The sequence below is a fragment of the Netta rufina genome, assembly GCF_964035555.1.
Source record: "Netta rufina genome assembly, chromosome: 17".
Classification (NCBI taxonomy): Eukaryota; Metazoa; Chordata; class Aves; order Anseriformes; family Anatidae; genus Netta; species Netta rufina.
The window spans coordinates 11734523-11750366 of NC_140141.1; the positions used below are offsets into that span (position 1 = coordinate 11734523).

Sequence of the window (15844 nt, forward strand, 5' to 3'; positions counted from 1 at the left end):
TTCTGTAAGAGTGTAGAGTGAATCTTCAGCATTAAAGGGGAAAAGCAAGAGTTGTCTGGTTTACTTAAGTTAATGCTATTGAGCATGTTTGACTATAAAAGCATCCCTGGCCATGTAAGGCCAATCGACAGCTTTCTGGAAGAGATTCTCAGTGATTTCACTGATTTCAGACTTTACATTCTGGCAAGGCATGAGGATCTGTGCCCAAGTGAGAGCCAGACAAGCACTCTTCTAGTCTCAGCCCCTTGGCTGAATGTCTGTGTCTGAGCCCTGCACCTGCCAGTGTGATCCACTCGTGCCTGGCTGGGCAGTGGCGATGTCCCAGCTCCAACCTGCACCTCCAACCCATGCAGAGGCATGGGGGCACAGGAGCCCTCCCAACACCTTCGTGAGGATCACATCCGCACAGAAGTCCTCTGCCTGGGAGCCAAGAAAGCTGCTCCCTGTAATGGGAACCCCTTGTGCCCATGCAGTGGTGCTAGGAGTTGCCAGGAGAGGTGCTCCCACATCAGCTCGTTCCTAGACACTCCAACTTGTAAGCAACAGAAAGTGGGAAGAATTTCCTTGGTCATTGATGGTAGTAGTCATCCAGCCTTTCCTTGGGCATGACTAGTTAGGGTCTCTGAGCATCACTGGGGTGCCACAGGAGAAGGAGGACAGTCACAGCACATGCCAGGGCCTTCAAGGAACTGTGTTTTCTTCTCAAATCAGTCACGCCAGATGACAGCTTTGACTTTAAAAATATATATTTCAGGTCCATAGCTGTCAAACAGGCACAAAATATCACTTTATCTCCCAGGCACCTCATGAAACTAAAGCCATTAATATTTATAATAAACACCAGGGGATTTTATAGCAAGCTGGGCATAATTGCCAGAGACCAAAGAGGCACCCCAAGCACGTGGGTGAGTATTTAGCTTTCCCAGTCTTGTAAATGTCATGAAAATGAAGAGCTGTACAGAAGATAAAAATCAAAAGCTCACAACTGAAACAGGTTAAGGACAGGCAAAACCAGGGGAATACCACGTCCCAGTGTAGTGTGGTAGGAAACTGCTCCCACCACATATGGCACCAGCCCAGCATAAAGCAGAGAGTGGTCAGTTTGCTCCAGCCTAGCCAGGGAGCCACGGAGGACAGCAAGCACCTGAGCATGGAAAGGGCAGGGAGCAAGGTCTGGGCAGGCAGGAAATGAAGGTACTGAGAGCTACGAAATCAAGGACACACTGCTCCCTCATTTCTGTCAAAGCCCCACTGTTTCCTGCTTAACAGAGCTGAGCACACAGTCCAGCTGAGATGAGTGGAGACGTCAGCACATTTTGCGTGTTTTCTCTCAATCCAGAAGCGGAGATGGGGAAAAGGCTGGCGTGGAGGTTACCACATTGACAATCTTTCAATAAATGAGTAGATACCAGACAAATTATGGAAAACAAATATTTTTCTCAGCAGGGAAGATGCCAGAGCAAAAGGAAATCACCAAGAGATGATCTCAAAAGAGATGCTCCAGCCATGCTGCTGAGGTCAGAGCACAGAGGCTGCCCCTCGCCTGCCTTGGCATGGCCAAGCAGACCTCTGCAGCTGTCTCCTATATAGGACAACCACACTTTTCCCCTTCTGGCACACTGGAAACAGTAGCTTGTTATGAGGCCTGTGAGCAGCCACTGTCTGCGCTTTTCCACATCAGCATCTAACACTGCATTGTGCCCTACAACCAGCTTTCACTTGACAATATGACATCTGCGATCCTGCATGACTGGATGAGGCAGTCCCTGCATCCATCCCTGGAGCTGCTTTGTGTTGAAGCACCCAACCCTCACCATCATCACCATAGGTTCATCTGTGTCTCTGAGGGACAGAGCCAGAAAAGTGAAGTTCTGCGCGCCTACGCTGAACTGATGGAATGACAGAAAATGTGAACTTCTGCTGCATCACTGTATCTGCCATCTGCAGGAGTTACTGCACACAAACAGGTCCAGCTCTATGCACTGAAATAAAAAAATGCTGTGATAAGCCCATGTCTTCCTGGTTCTCTCCAAGGGCAGTGCAGTGACACAGCTCCGCTCCAGCAGGCACCCAGCAAAGAGACTGCTTTTTAAGCGTGGCTGTCCTATAGCATTTGGAAAAGCTGGCATGAATTTTCCAGCACAGAGCTAGGCAATGTAATATACATCTGTTTATGTCATTTCCTGTAAAACACTTCCAGTCAAAGAAACATGAGAATCACTTCGTACAATTACGAGGCTGATCAGTAATTCAGCAGGAGCTAATGCACCCACAGTTTCTTGTGACTAAACAGCTCTGTAACAGGCCATACCGGGGTTGCTAAAAATCAAGCACCAAAATGATGATAATTTTTGGTGTGCGTGAAAACAAAGTGCCCTGGACTGGTGTCTGCACCCAACTCACCCAGGGCTGCTGGACCCACAGCTGGGCATCACCATGCTGCTGCAGCCCCCTGTGCAGGATGATGCCTTCAGCGATGCTGATGCTGCTGAATTCTCTGCTCGTGACAACCCCCCTAGCAACTGGCCGGCTGTCTTGAAATTTAGTTTTCCAAACTATGTTTGGATCATGTGAGGACACGGAGCACCTGGCAATCCAAGAGCTTGCATGAATGAAGATGGAAATTTAGATCTGAGCCTTTTGCTTGTTTCCCTGTCAGAAAGATGCCTGCAGAAAGCAGCAGCTCTCTGGCACCACTACACTGCAGCATTCTCAGCGCTGCTCAGCTCTCATTGAGCAGGGACTGGTGTGCCACCCAGCTCTGAATAAATGTCACCAAGGAAAGGAAGATGAAGCACCAGATCTTATCCCCACTATTTCAGGTCCCTTGTCTCCATACAGGTTGATTCTCTCTTGCCTCTCCCCAACCCTTTGTCCACCTCAGTCCCCGTCTACATGTACACATGCTCACCCATGCCTCCTGCCCACATGCCCCTACCCAGTGCTTCCTTGCCCCAGCCTCCTCCCCCTTGACACTGCCCTGCCCTCTTTGTGGCCTGAAAGAGACTCGAAAAATGGTAGAATTAACGACAAAATTGTAAGATCAAATGTGTCTGGTTCTACCCTTTCTCTACAGAAGTTACCAAGCTCCCAAAACCCAGGACATGGGCAGTGAGAGATGTGACAAACATAATAATAATAAATAAATAAATAAATATGTATATATTTACTATTATTATGTGCAGAGACTGAGGACTAGGCTTCAGAACAGTATCTGGAGTCATGGGACTGCAGCACTAGAAATAACAGGAGACTACATTGCTACTTGAACATAAGTTCTTAATTAAGCAGTGATCTTTATATCAGGATTGGTTGGGCTCTGCAGCAGCAGACGGACTTTGGGGCTGGGTGCAGCCAGCACAGTTATTTACTGCCTGCAGGACTCCACTCCTGCACTGGTTATCTGCCCATCAAAAGGTCTTCCTGGAATACAGAAATGTGTTATCAAGGTTATCTTAAGAAATGCTGAGACTTTGGGGAAACTGAGGGTCTCTCTCGGGTATAAGAAGATGGAGCAGATAAGGACCTCATGCAGACCTCTCAAAAGTCTCTAAATAAGTTAAATTCTATTGACTTCAGGCTGTACCTGAAATATTTCCTTCATGTTAGAGCAGTACTAATAGAGAAAACAGCGCTACTTTGTCCTTGCATGGCCTGCTCCTCATTTGTACAGGGGATAGGTGGATTTTTAGAAATAGTAAAGTCCAGAAGCTAGCTCTGACAGTTCACTATTCCTGCAAAGAACATGAAAAACAAGTGTCATAAAAAGGTTGTGAAACCTCTGGCAGAGCAGTCAGTATCTGCAAATCTGTATTTGTTTATCTCACTGCACTCAGAGGTTTTATAACCACCAAGGTGAAGCACTTGCAGTCATTGGTGTGCTAACAAGGGCTGGGGAAAGGCTCATCAAGCGATTCTAAAGGCTGCTAATCAAAAAGAGAGTTGCAGGAGTGTTGCTTACAGGGTGGCATTTTCTGTCATTGGCCCTACCATGGAAATACAGCTCCACATGAAAATACACAGCTCAGGAAAGGCGCCTGCAGAGCACTTTTGTTTCTGCATCAGTCCAAGATTAAACACAATTTTGCTGATGGTATACAAAATAAAGTGGAACTGCCAGCAGACTTTGCTACAAGTTTGTTCAGTGATGGTGTTTATTCCTGGATGTGTTTTCACTTCTTAAAGACTTCAAGGAAGGCTATCAACAGTGTGGTTCTTCACGAAAGAAAACTTACAGTTCTGCAGGGAATGTGAAGACAGGAATTTGACCACACTATCCAATGCCATATTATTTGGGTACCACAATCTCCAGTGAAATAATCACAGCACAGGTCAGTGACAGAAACCACCTGTAATTTTTTCCTTTGTGTCTCAGAAACTGCCCACATCAGCATCAAAGAGAACTTGTATGCAAAGCAAGGGCAGACAACTTCAGTCTAGGGACACTTGGGGGCTTGCAGACATGACTTGTATCACAGCAACAGACTCTCGAATCCTTCAGCCTGAAATCCCCACTGCCTGAGACAGTGGAGACAAATTGCCCAAAAATAGGTCCACAACAGGAACTTTTCCACCCACAACTGCTACACATGGATGGATGGATGATCCGACAGATGAGTGCTGTGAGCTGATTTCACTTTCATTTGGGCATGAGCAGGTGGCAAGGACAGGGAAGTCCTTCAGGTCCTTTTCAGGTGGCCAGGATGAAATGATGAAATGCAGGACACAAACTCTCCTTGGGAACACCAACCACGACAGCCTGACACCTGTGAGCCCTCAGGGACCAGCACCACTGCACATGGTGAGCGATGCAGAGCCCCAGGAGGCCACTGGGACTGAGTGGGATGCAGCTGAGATCCAGAGTATTTGCATGGGGTCATGAGGCAGCTGGAAACCAGCTAGTGATGAGAACTGCAGCCACCAGGGCAGGGAGGTCACTCTGGGAGGGAAACGTTCCTGCAGCTTCTGGACGTGCCTCTGCATCCATGGTGGCTGCGGGCTGGGCACATGCCCTGCATTCCCTCACAGCCCCGCGGGACTCCCCGCCGCAGCCAGAGCACAGGAATTTGGGGGATTAGCAGGCAGTAATCCTCCCCGCAGGAGCAGAGAATTAACATTCCCCAGCAGGGCCTGCGGAGCTGCTGCTGACCTACATCCCTGCCACCGTGGGGCGGGCGCGATCGTCACCTGGCTTGGGCTTGGAGAAGCATCCTCCCATGGCGAGCCGAGCAGCACCTCGCTGCAGCCCTCACGCTGCACAGGACACAAGCCAGGGATGGGGACGGTGGAAAGGTCAGCGAGGGCGCAGGCACATCCTCGCATGGCAGCCCTCCTGCTCACACCGTCCTGGGCTTCGGGCTTCCTTCACCACCTGCATGGGGGAGAAGAAACGCGTGAGAAGCACTGCCTGGGGTGAGGGTGGGTGTTGCAGTGATTGCTGCGAGACCATGGCAGCCGGTGACACAACAGACAACAAGAGACTGCGGCACCAAGGTCACCCTTCTGGGGTCCACCGGAAAATTCCATCACCCTTCTGAAGTTTAAAACTACAAACCCCATATGATTTATCTTCAGATTTCATTAGACTTTCCAAAGCCCTGTCTTTGGTAATTAAATCCTTAAGCACTTAGGTCTGAGCCCAAATGCAATGATTAAACCATAAATACAGTTCAGTCAGATTTCTGCTTTTATTATTAGATGATGGGGAAGAAAAAAAAAAAAATCCACTTTACTCATTCTGCAGTCCCTTTCCATTAACACTTATTCCTGCAGAAATCCCATTCCCTTTGGAACAGTTATTTGTGTGAGACAGGGTTTTCATTACCTTGCCATTTTGCACCAAAACCCGGTTTTAATACTGTTAGGTCAGGATATTTTATGTTTAAGTGGGATGGCCAAACAGAACTCCAAATTATATTTAGCTCATTAGCTTTGACAGATATTGCTCTCAGTTTTCGTACAGACTAAGAATTGGGATAAAGGTTTTAGGTTATACTCCTCGACTGGAAATAGTGAAGATCCACATAACATAACTGGCAATAAAATAAAGCATTTAATATCATTATATATATATTATAAATATATATATATATTGTAAAAAATTCACCCATTTGCACTTGTACCTGAATTGATTTACCATGGTTTCACCATCTATTTTTCACAATGCCTTCCAAACTCAGCAGGAAGGTAAAACAGTTTCCAAAGAACAGATTAACACAGGCAAAGAATACTTTTTTTTTCAGCTTCAGTACCAGAAGTACCTGAAGACCTTTCCAATCAGAAGAAAATACAGAAAAATAAGTGCCAGGAGACAGATACCAAGCATTGCAATTTCTCCCCAGGAAATGAAAACTTGGCAAAGGTACAGAAAAAAAGAAAAAAAAATTAACCACTTGCTAGAGCCAGCCCTGCCCCATGGCAAGCAAGGGCCATGGAACAGCAAATGCCCAGTGCTCCAGCCTGGCTGATCTTCTGCTGGGTGGCCAGCCAGCCACCAGCACTGTTCTCTCTTGCTGAACGAAGCACTTCTGTGCACATTTATCTTCTGGAGATAAGATAAGAAACTACGAGGCGTAGGTTGCGCCCTGCCAGGGAGGTTGGTGCGCACCCAGTCTCTTGCTAGTGTTGAAACCCCTGGTGCCTCTGTCCCATGCCGTGCCCCATCTGGCTGCACCAGTGGCACCCAGTCTGCTGTCCCTCCAGCAGTGGCTGACTGTAGGACACATGGCAGTGGGACATCTTCCAGGCAAAGCCTCCTGCTCCTCCACCATGGGTTCCAGCGATGGGAGACACAGCCACCATCACCACGGGCACCTCTGCAGAGCCCTGACAGCACCTTCCTCAACACAGACTACATCAAAGCATCCCAGACACACCCTTTCTTTAAACAACAGCTCAAAATATCCAGACGTCTCTCCCCCTTTCCAGCTATATCCCTCCAAAACAGACACACACAGTTCCACACGCCTACAAACTTCCCTTCTGCTGTATGTCTCATCCATGTATGGCATACCCTCAACAAAGTCCTAGGAGTACCTTCAAAGCCTGAAACATGTGAAATTAGTAACCAAGACTGTAGAGGAACATAAAACTGCTGCCTTACCAAATAACATAAAGCATAAGTGCCTCATTACCAAATCCAAGAGGTATGCCAATGTGAAATAGACTGTTAACAGGACTAAAAATGCACAAGTTTGCCTTCGAGTACCTGTTTCTGAGAGCCACATTCAAAGATCTATTGGATATGCACAGAGCTACCAAACAAGCTCATTTGCAAAGGGAATGAAGCAGGGAAGAATCAATTCATTGAGTGGCAAGGGTGAGAACACTCAAGGAAAGCAGCATGCCAATACTTATGCAAGAGCAAATGCAAAAAAAAATATCAAGTAAGAAGGTGCATAAATGCAGAGGAAGATTTGGGAAAAATACAGCAGGAAAATCACATGCAGAAATTGCATGGACCTTTGCCAAAACTCACAGGAAGAAACAGAAAATGGTTTTGTATGAGAGAAAGAGAGCCTCAGCTGTTGATGTGTCAGTGATACAGGACAATAATTTACTGTAAAATGGTAAAAACAAATACCATGTAAAGGTTGGTAGGAAGCCAAAGAGGAGCAGCTATGGAGCAGAGCACAGCACACGCTTCTGGGTCTCTCTCCTCCACCCAGCCACATATCTCCATAAAACTTGCAGGAACTTAAAGGCTAATAGGTTAAAACTTACAGGAGATAGATAGAAAAACAGGAGGAGACCAAACCACACACCCTCAGCTCTCAAAGGCTATAAAAGGCATCAGTGGAGAAATCACTTCACTTCTTCCACTGGTCAGATGCAGGGCCTGGGAAGGACTTTTTTTTTTTTTCCTCCCTATCATTTCTGGAGTTTTCTCAGAAGCCCCTGAGATGCTCCCAGATCGATGGAGGAAAGGAGTTTAACATGCTGGTGTCCCTCGGTGGGCATGCCAGACCCCTGCCATGGGGCCAGCAGTCAGGTCTTGCTCACAAGCTCAGGGTACAGCCAATTCCAGCTGTGGGCTCAGGAAGGAATTATTTTCCCTAGGCAGATTGGCACAGGCCTCCAGGGGGAGTCTCCTTCTTCTGCAGCACTGAGCACAGCCCCCTGCCTTGCTCCTCCAGGCCATTTCAGGTCAGTGATTCCCCATTTTGCAGAACCAGAAGAAATCCAGCTGTGCCCTTGATCTCTCCAACACTCTTCCCCATGGCAGTTTGTTTTTCTAGTTTTCAGTCATTTGTAGCAGAGATATTCTAAGGAAATGTCCTAGAGCTTCAAGCTCAACAGGAGCTGCTATTTTTTAACTGCCCCTGCATACAATAAAAATTTCTTTTCTTTGTATCTCAGTTCCATTGTTTGCAAACATATGCCTGTTTCTGTCTCAAGAACTTTGGTCTTCAGAAGTGTTACAAGTTACTGCAGATAGTTTTCGCACTCACAGCATTGGAAGAACTGAGCACTTTCTTCTCAGGACATCCTTTGTGAGCATCTCTGAAGAGGCCAAGTTAGAGGATGTCAGAGGCATTTCTTTCCTGCTCAGTATAAGGATGCCTAAACGGGGTCTCAACAGCACCCTGTGCTCTGTACGCTTGGATATCACCAACTGCCACAATGTACCTAGGTCTGAGAGAGGGGAGAATAAAGTCAATGGAGTCTGTACCCAGGGACATTTTCCCAACAGAGTTTTTAGAAGGTGCTTGATGTCTACCAACAGTGCCCTTTTCCTACCTTACCCAGGTAATCCCTTATCTGGAAGGCCAGATAAGAGAATTTAGCCTTCCAGAAACCATCCGCAGCTGGGGACTTGAACAAGGAAACCCCTCCAATCTGCTCCACCACCCTGAACAGTCACAACAGTGCTGGACATGTGAAACTTGTTTTCTACACCCCTCACCAAGCTCTCTAGCAAAGCCTAGATCTCAGAACACCTCCGCATGGACTTTGTGAGACAGAGGAAAAAATGCAGAAGGGTGAGCACAAGCTTCTGGCTCCTCTATCCCCCATATGAGCCCATACATAGCTTTGCAGTTCTTCCTTCACCTTCTCCATGGATGCCTCCTGAAGGGTCCTTTAGCAAAGAGCACAGACCACATCACCTCCTGGCTGTGTCTTGTATAGCTATGGTGCTTTCAGTTCTGTCCACTGGGTCATCCAGCAATCTGGGCCCTCTGCAACCAGACGGTACACTGTGACACACAGCAGATTTTCCATCTCTACTCTGAACCAAATCTATGTTCAAAGATAAGAAAACAAAACTTTCCTGTTTATAAGCCTGAAGACATGCTGCCCTGTGCTCACCAACTACCAGCATGCAGTTCCATGTAGATCAGGGACATGAGGGAACAAAGTATGAATGGCAGCTCTGCATTTGCCCAACAGCAGATCCTCCTGGAAACTGTGCCAAGGCACATGGAAAACAAAGAGGTGACTGGTAACGGCCAACGTGGCTTCAGCAAGACGAGCAGAGAACCATGTGCCTTTGCTAATGAGAGAGATGTGTGTTTGTAAGCTGTGCCCCCATCAGGAGAGCAGGAGGAGCAGAGGGAGGACGCTCAGAGCATCTTGTGGCATTATCCGCTCTTGCAGGAAAGTGCTGGCTCTCACTCTGGTCCTCACTGTGGAAAAAAATGACCCTTGATCCCAAAGTGTACCATATCTATTGCAGAGTTACCTCCTTCCCAACTCTCTGTACATGCACAATATTGTCTTTCACACAGGGCACAGCAGGAGCCACTGAGCCATTCCAGCAGGAGACCTGTTTTGGAAAGGCCTTGCAAACACTGAGAGGAACAAACCCCACCAGGGCACAAGGCCCAGCTGCACCACATCCCGTGGCTCAGCCACAAACTGGTAGCAGAAGGACCGACAAGGAGGGGGGAGCATGGCCCTCCCACACCACAGGCTGAGAGCAGACTCAGGCACTGGGCTTCGCTGTGAATCCTGAGGCTCTGTCCCTGCTGACAGCCCCCAGACCCCTCACCAGTTAACCACCACCCCCAGACCTGCTGGTGTCCCCCTTCCCGCTGAGTCCTGAACAATGCTGGGGCTCCAAGCCCTCCTTCCCCACCTGCAGCACACAGCAGCACACCCCGGCTCCCCATCCCTCTGGGCATGCCCCCACCACATGGCCAGCTCTACACATCCAGTGCACAGCACCAGAAGACCCATCCCCAAACAGCTTTCCTCTGATGATTGCAAACCTCCGATTTCCATCCTAAATATACCCACCTTCCCTTTCATCTCTACCCACACCACCTCCATACTCAGCAGACCTTTTCTCTCCTTGGTGTTTATCCCAGCACATTCACCAGATCCACATCCAGGCTCCGTTTTGTATAAGTGAATTCTCCTGGTGTCCTCCTGAGACAGGGGCTGTCCATTTCCCTTATTTTTAAGGGGATTTGCTCTAATTTGATTTTCACAGAAATTACCAGAGCTATAGAGTGGGTCCCCACATTCTACCAGACCCTGTCATGCCTGGCACAGCAATGCAAACACCCCTCTGAGCTGAAAGGTTTTAGGATGGTCACTGCACATCCCCCTGTTCCAGATGGCTGCCCCAGGCTGTCCACCTCCATCATTTCCTGCAGGTTAGCTCCTATTTCACAGCAGAAACTTTTGCCCCCCCCTCCAGTGCCTTGTGCACCTCTTCTCCTCCGTCTCCCTGCTCAGTGGGGAGGTACCAGCCACCAGTGATGCCTCTCATCATCCTCGGCAAATTTCATGAGCATCTACTGCTGTGTGGGGCAGAGGTCATTCATTAAAAAATGTAAGGTGGATCCCTATTGGAATTCCATTGTGAGCTTCTCCCCAGTCTGACACCCTCTCCAGCACAGCTCTTTTCCTGCTCTTTCACCTTCAGTGATGACCAAGACCCACAACAGCCCTTGCAGCCCACCAACCAGCACACCTGCCAAAACCATCCCCAGCTGAATGCACCTTGTTCTCTGCCAGTCATGGCATCTGTCCTCCACCCAGGGCACGGACCAGTGGCCAAAGCCCCCACGGGAACTCAAGGAGCTCGGTGTCAGAAGCTCCAGTTCCGTGCAAGGTCTGGCTCCGTGGAGCTGAGCTGCCCCAGGGCTGGCTCTTGGCTCCAGCTCCAGAATAACACAGGCTCTGCTGCCAAGGAAAGCAGGACTCTCCTCTGGACACACAGCTCCAAACACAGCCCACGTGTGGCCAGAGCATCAGGGGTGCTGAAGCACTGCCCAGCACCGACCCAGTCATGCTGCGTGCTCTGTGTTATCGAGGCAACGTGCATTTTTAGAGTGAGTCAAATGTGTATTTTTAAAATAATCTAGGGGTGACAATATATGTGTCTCCAACCTGGAGGTTACGGTATCACCTCTTTCAGGAACTGTACTACAAAGTATGCACATGGGGTCCTACAAACCCCTGAGATCTGGCACCTGGTGCTTACACAAACTGACCTCCTGGCACAGGGTGCACAAACGGGGAGGGAAATGCACTTGCTTGTGTGGCTTCCTCCCATCCCTGTCTCAAGGAGGCCAATGCCATCCTGATGCCATCACACTGCCATGCACCAACACAGCACCCGACCGCATCCCCTGCCCAGGCGGTGATGAGTCGAGTTCACAGAGGCTGGCGTGCAGGAGCTGCAGCAGGGACCCCCTTTCCTCCTGTCTGCCCTGGTCCCATGCACCCCAACGTCCCCACATCTTTACCCCCCTTTCCTCCTCCCAGCAGCTCTCCAGACAGTTCCTCTCCCACTGCCCAACCCTCCCATTCCCAGTTTTTCTGCCATTTTCACACCTGTCCCTGGGAGCTGACTTGGGCAGCCAGGGGTTTGCTTTGCATCAGCATGGATTTGGCTGTGTTGGGTGCTTTCCGATGTCCATGAGAAACAGAAGCAAAATTTATGATGCAAAATGCCAGGAATAGCTTGTGCATACCTGCAGCCCTACAGACGTGGTACAACAGCCCCATCTCTTCTGGCTCAGTCACTGAGGAAGGGGAGAAAGCCCCATCCTGGTGCACTTGCCACTAGAAGTGATTCCCAGTGGCAGCAAATATAGCTACAAAGCTGCCATTCAATGTGCCCTGATGGCTCCTGAAGAAGCACAGCAGGAACACTCCATCAGACTACAATTAGCCACAACTGTTTTACCGGTTGCTGCTTCAGCAATTTACAGGCTCCAGGTTAAAGGCTCAGTCAGCAGTGCTCTCATTGCCACCGCTCTAATACATCCTCTGCAAGCTGGATTGGAAATGTTCTGAAATTAATAATTAAACAAGAGATTTGGTTCAGATCTCAAAGGTATGCCAATAAATAGAGAAATGCTGAAAAGTCTCCCAGGTGCAGACTGCTTGATGCAAAAATCAAAGTATTTCACAACACAAAAGAGGTTTAGTTCTCAATCACTCTGTTACAGCCAAGACCTTCTCCTGCTTGCCATCATTGCCATTTCACTATTGCACAAGAGAAAATCGTGTTTCCTACAGAAGCTGCAAGCAGTGCAAAAGGAGTTTATCATGGGAATGTTTTCCAAGGCTAATGGCTAAACACAAAACCACCAAATTTGAGCTTCCATCCATCACACTGGGAATTTGATGCTTTCACAGAGAGAAGACCATGCAGTTTGCCACTTATCCAGTCCCCCATTCACTCATGCAAGGGCAGATTTACATCTGTATGTATATTTGGATCATATGCATTTTGCCAGCCCACCAGCTGCTGGTCCATGAAACCGTGGCTGTTTGCCCAGGTGGGATTACGGTCCCCAGAGACGGACAAACCACGTCCCCCCAAACTTGGAGGACACGCTGAGCACTTGGCTCATTCAAAACTGGGGGGGGATGGGGGTCACGAGAAACGTCAGCGTTTCCTTCGTCAGGGACCGTGGCCCATATTTTTAGCTGCTTTGATTTCTTGCTGCATTTCGGAAGAGCAGGCGGGTTCTCCCGCAGTGCCACCGGCCGCTCTCCCCTCGGCCCCGCAGGTTGCTCCCGGTGCAGCGCAGCCCCCGCTCCGCCGCCCGGGAGCCGCCGTCCTGCTGGGCTCGGGGGACACCGGTGGGCACCCTGGATGCGGTCTCCCCCCTCTTTTTCCCCCTTTTTTTCCCCCCTTCCCGGCGAGGAGCCGAGCTCGGAGCCGCTGCAGCCGGGCTGCTCCGGGACCGGCTCCGGTGCCCGCCCCGTTGCGGTTCCCCCTCCCCGGTACCTGGGCAGCGGCTGCGGGTCCCGGCGCGTCCCGCAGCACCGCGGCAGCGAGGAAAGGTGGAGGGGGGGTGGAAAAAAACGCGGCCGCCCCCGTGCGGGCCGGGCCGGGGCGGAGCGGGGAGGGGCGGAGGCACCGGCACCGGCACCGGGGCTGCGGGCGGCCGTGCGGGGCCGGGTGCGGGTGCGCCCGTGGGGTGAAGCAGGACCCGTTACCAGGCCTCGGCGGGGTGGAGAGGACAAGTCCAGCGATGCTCCGGGGCACCGGGAGGTCCCTGCCTGCCCCTCCGGGCTCGGTAGCCCGGTGGCGAGCGTCACGGAGCGGCGGAGGGGGTCGGGGCCAGCCGCTGCTGCTGCCCGGTGCCCCGGCCTTTGCTGTTCTGCTGCTGAAGAGCCAGGCAGGGGATCGCCATCTGCTGCCTGGGCACAGTTACTCCTGCTTTCTTGGAAACAGCCAGCCTCATCCTTTCCCGGGTCACTTATTTTACGTTGCCCTTCCGGATTTACGTTTTTCTACTCGCTTTGGAGACGGGGATCTATTCCTCCTCCTGCCTGCCCGGCATGTTTTCTGCTTTCCCCAATAAACTGCTTTCCTTATCCGTCAGACTCCATCTGGGGGAACGTCGGCATCTCTGTATGCCTTTTACTTGCACATGCCCCAAGTATATATTCTGTTTTTCCTCTGTGAATTTTGGGATGCCCCTGGATAAAGAGAAAGGTTTTTTCTCCCCTACATGCAGACTATCTTGGGTCACTGCTGTCTTACACCCTGATTATATGACTCCCTGATGCTGTGCAGGACGTTGACTGCCCTCTAATGCACACCTTTATTGCTCCCTGATCCAAATGATATGAAAGGCTTAGCTGGGCTGCTCAGATACATTTTTTAGTTGTTAACAACAGCTCGCTCCCAAGGGATGCAGTACAGCTGGCAGCAGGGACCCACAGCTCCCTGCCCTGCCCGAACTGCCCTGCACAAACTGCCTGCACTACCTGCCAAAGTCTGTCCTGTTAGCACGTCCTGCTCGTGGCACTCCTTGGATTGCATGTGAGCAGTGCTGGAATAGTTTAGAGAGAATCTGCTGCGGAGAGGCTGTGACCTGGGCCCATACTAGGCAGAATGAAGCCAACCTTGATTTAGAAGTAGGGGCTGAAATTATTTGATATTCCCCGATCTGGATGCTCCTCCAGGTAGGAAGAGTGGGGTTTAAAGATGGCCTGATGAGGGACAGAAATTTGCTTCTCACAGGTTCTGTTGTTTCTATTCCATTGCTCATAGGAGAGAGAGCTTGAAAACACAAGGGCTAGGTGTTTGCCCCTGAAGTCAGATACACTCTGATGCTTGCAACCCAGTGCTGGTTTTCTGCTACCTCTTGTCCTGACAGGGACCAGCACCAAGCACGCGTGGATCAAGGGAAAACTGTGGGGATGGGAAGAGATCATTTAAATCTAGCCCTCCAGAATGACAGAAATAGTACAGAACTGGAAGTTCTGCAGAATATAAATTCCTGATTAAGCTCAAATTAAACCCAGCCATCTGTCCTCCCTTGGTCAGTTCTCCCAGCTCAGACTTTGTCTCTTCTCTCTCCCCTTTCTCCCACACCCCCAGTTTCTAATTTCTAACAAACTCTTGCCACCTTTTCTGTCCTCTCCAACTGATTGCCCAGCCAACACACATTGGTCCCTGTGGCATCGGGTGTACTCTGCTCTCAGCCAGCTCCCAGCCTAAAGGTCTGGCATGCTCTGCCCAGGGACACAGACGTGGAGCTTTCCCACTCCCACAGGGGTGACAGCTCTGGGCTGGTAGGGGTGAGCCTGAGATCAGCTGTCAGCAGAGGGGACAGCAGGGTTGTCTGTCCAGCAGCTTCAGGAATTTCTGACTGAGGGCTTTTGCTTCCCACTTGCTTCAAATACTGTCCGGTAGCTTTCATACAGTATCCTAGCCTAATTTCTCCAGGGCCACAGCACTTCATCAGGGCCCAGCCTGGAGATGTATCTCGGTGCCCGTGCTCTGGTGGAGGGGCGGGCAGGGAGGAGAAACTGGGAAGCGCTGCCCACTGCATCGACCCTCGGCATCAGCACTCTGCTGCCCACTGCTGCCTTTCCAGGCTCTGTGCCTTCACGAAGCGTTTGCAGTCATGAGCGATTTTAGAGCTTCTGAGCAAGCCGTGCTCTGAATTAGAAGCTCCTTGTCTTGCAGGGTGCAGGGAGAGACAGCAACTTCACGTCCAAGACCTGTAGGAGCCCTAGATGGAGAGCCCCCCGGGCTGCCCCCAGCCTGACCACCCCCAGCTCTGCATTTACGATCCTACAGCCATCCTCGCCCTGTCTCCAGCGCTCCCACTGATGGCGGTGGGAGCATCTTCTGCCTGCTCAGCCCCCCGGCCAGCGAGCAGCGCTGCTGCTGCAGAGCAGGGAACGGGAACGCGCGGCGCTGAAACAGCGGAACCGCAAGGGAAGGGAGAAGGAGGCGCGCCAGGGGCCGGGCGCGCCACGGGCGGGGCGCGCCAGGGGCGGGGCGCGCCGCGATTGGCGGGCGGCGAGAAGGGGCGCGCTCTGATTGGTGCTGCTCGCCGCGGCGGGGGCGGGGCCGCGCGGTTCTCGCGGGAACCGGGCGCCAGCGCGCCAAATTCCTCCCGCGGCGGTGGCCGGG

At 50.8% G+C, this 15844-nt stretch overlaps 1 protein-coding gene across 2 annotated transcripts in view; it reads right to left on the reverse strand.

The window, feature by feature from the left end:
* AIFM3 (AIF family member 3) overlaps positions 1–5218 on the reverse strand; it is a gene marked incomplete at both ends in the record, with an annotated part of 31320 nt that extends 26102 nt beyond the window's left edge. For both annotated transcript variants that reach the window (XM_084297083.1, XM_084297082.1), the window contains one exon: positions 5188–5218. In XM_084297083.1, the coding sequence (XP_084153209.1) occupies positions 5188–5218 (31 nt within the window). The remainder of the gene's footprint in view (positions 1–5187) is intronic.
* Positions 5219–15844: the final 10626 nt, after the last annotated feature.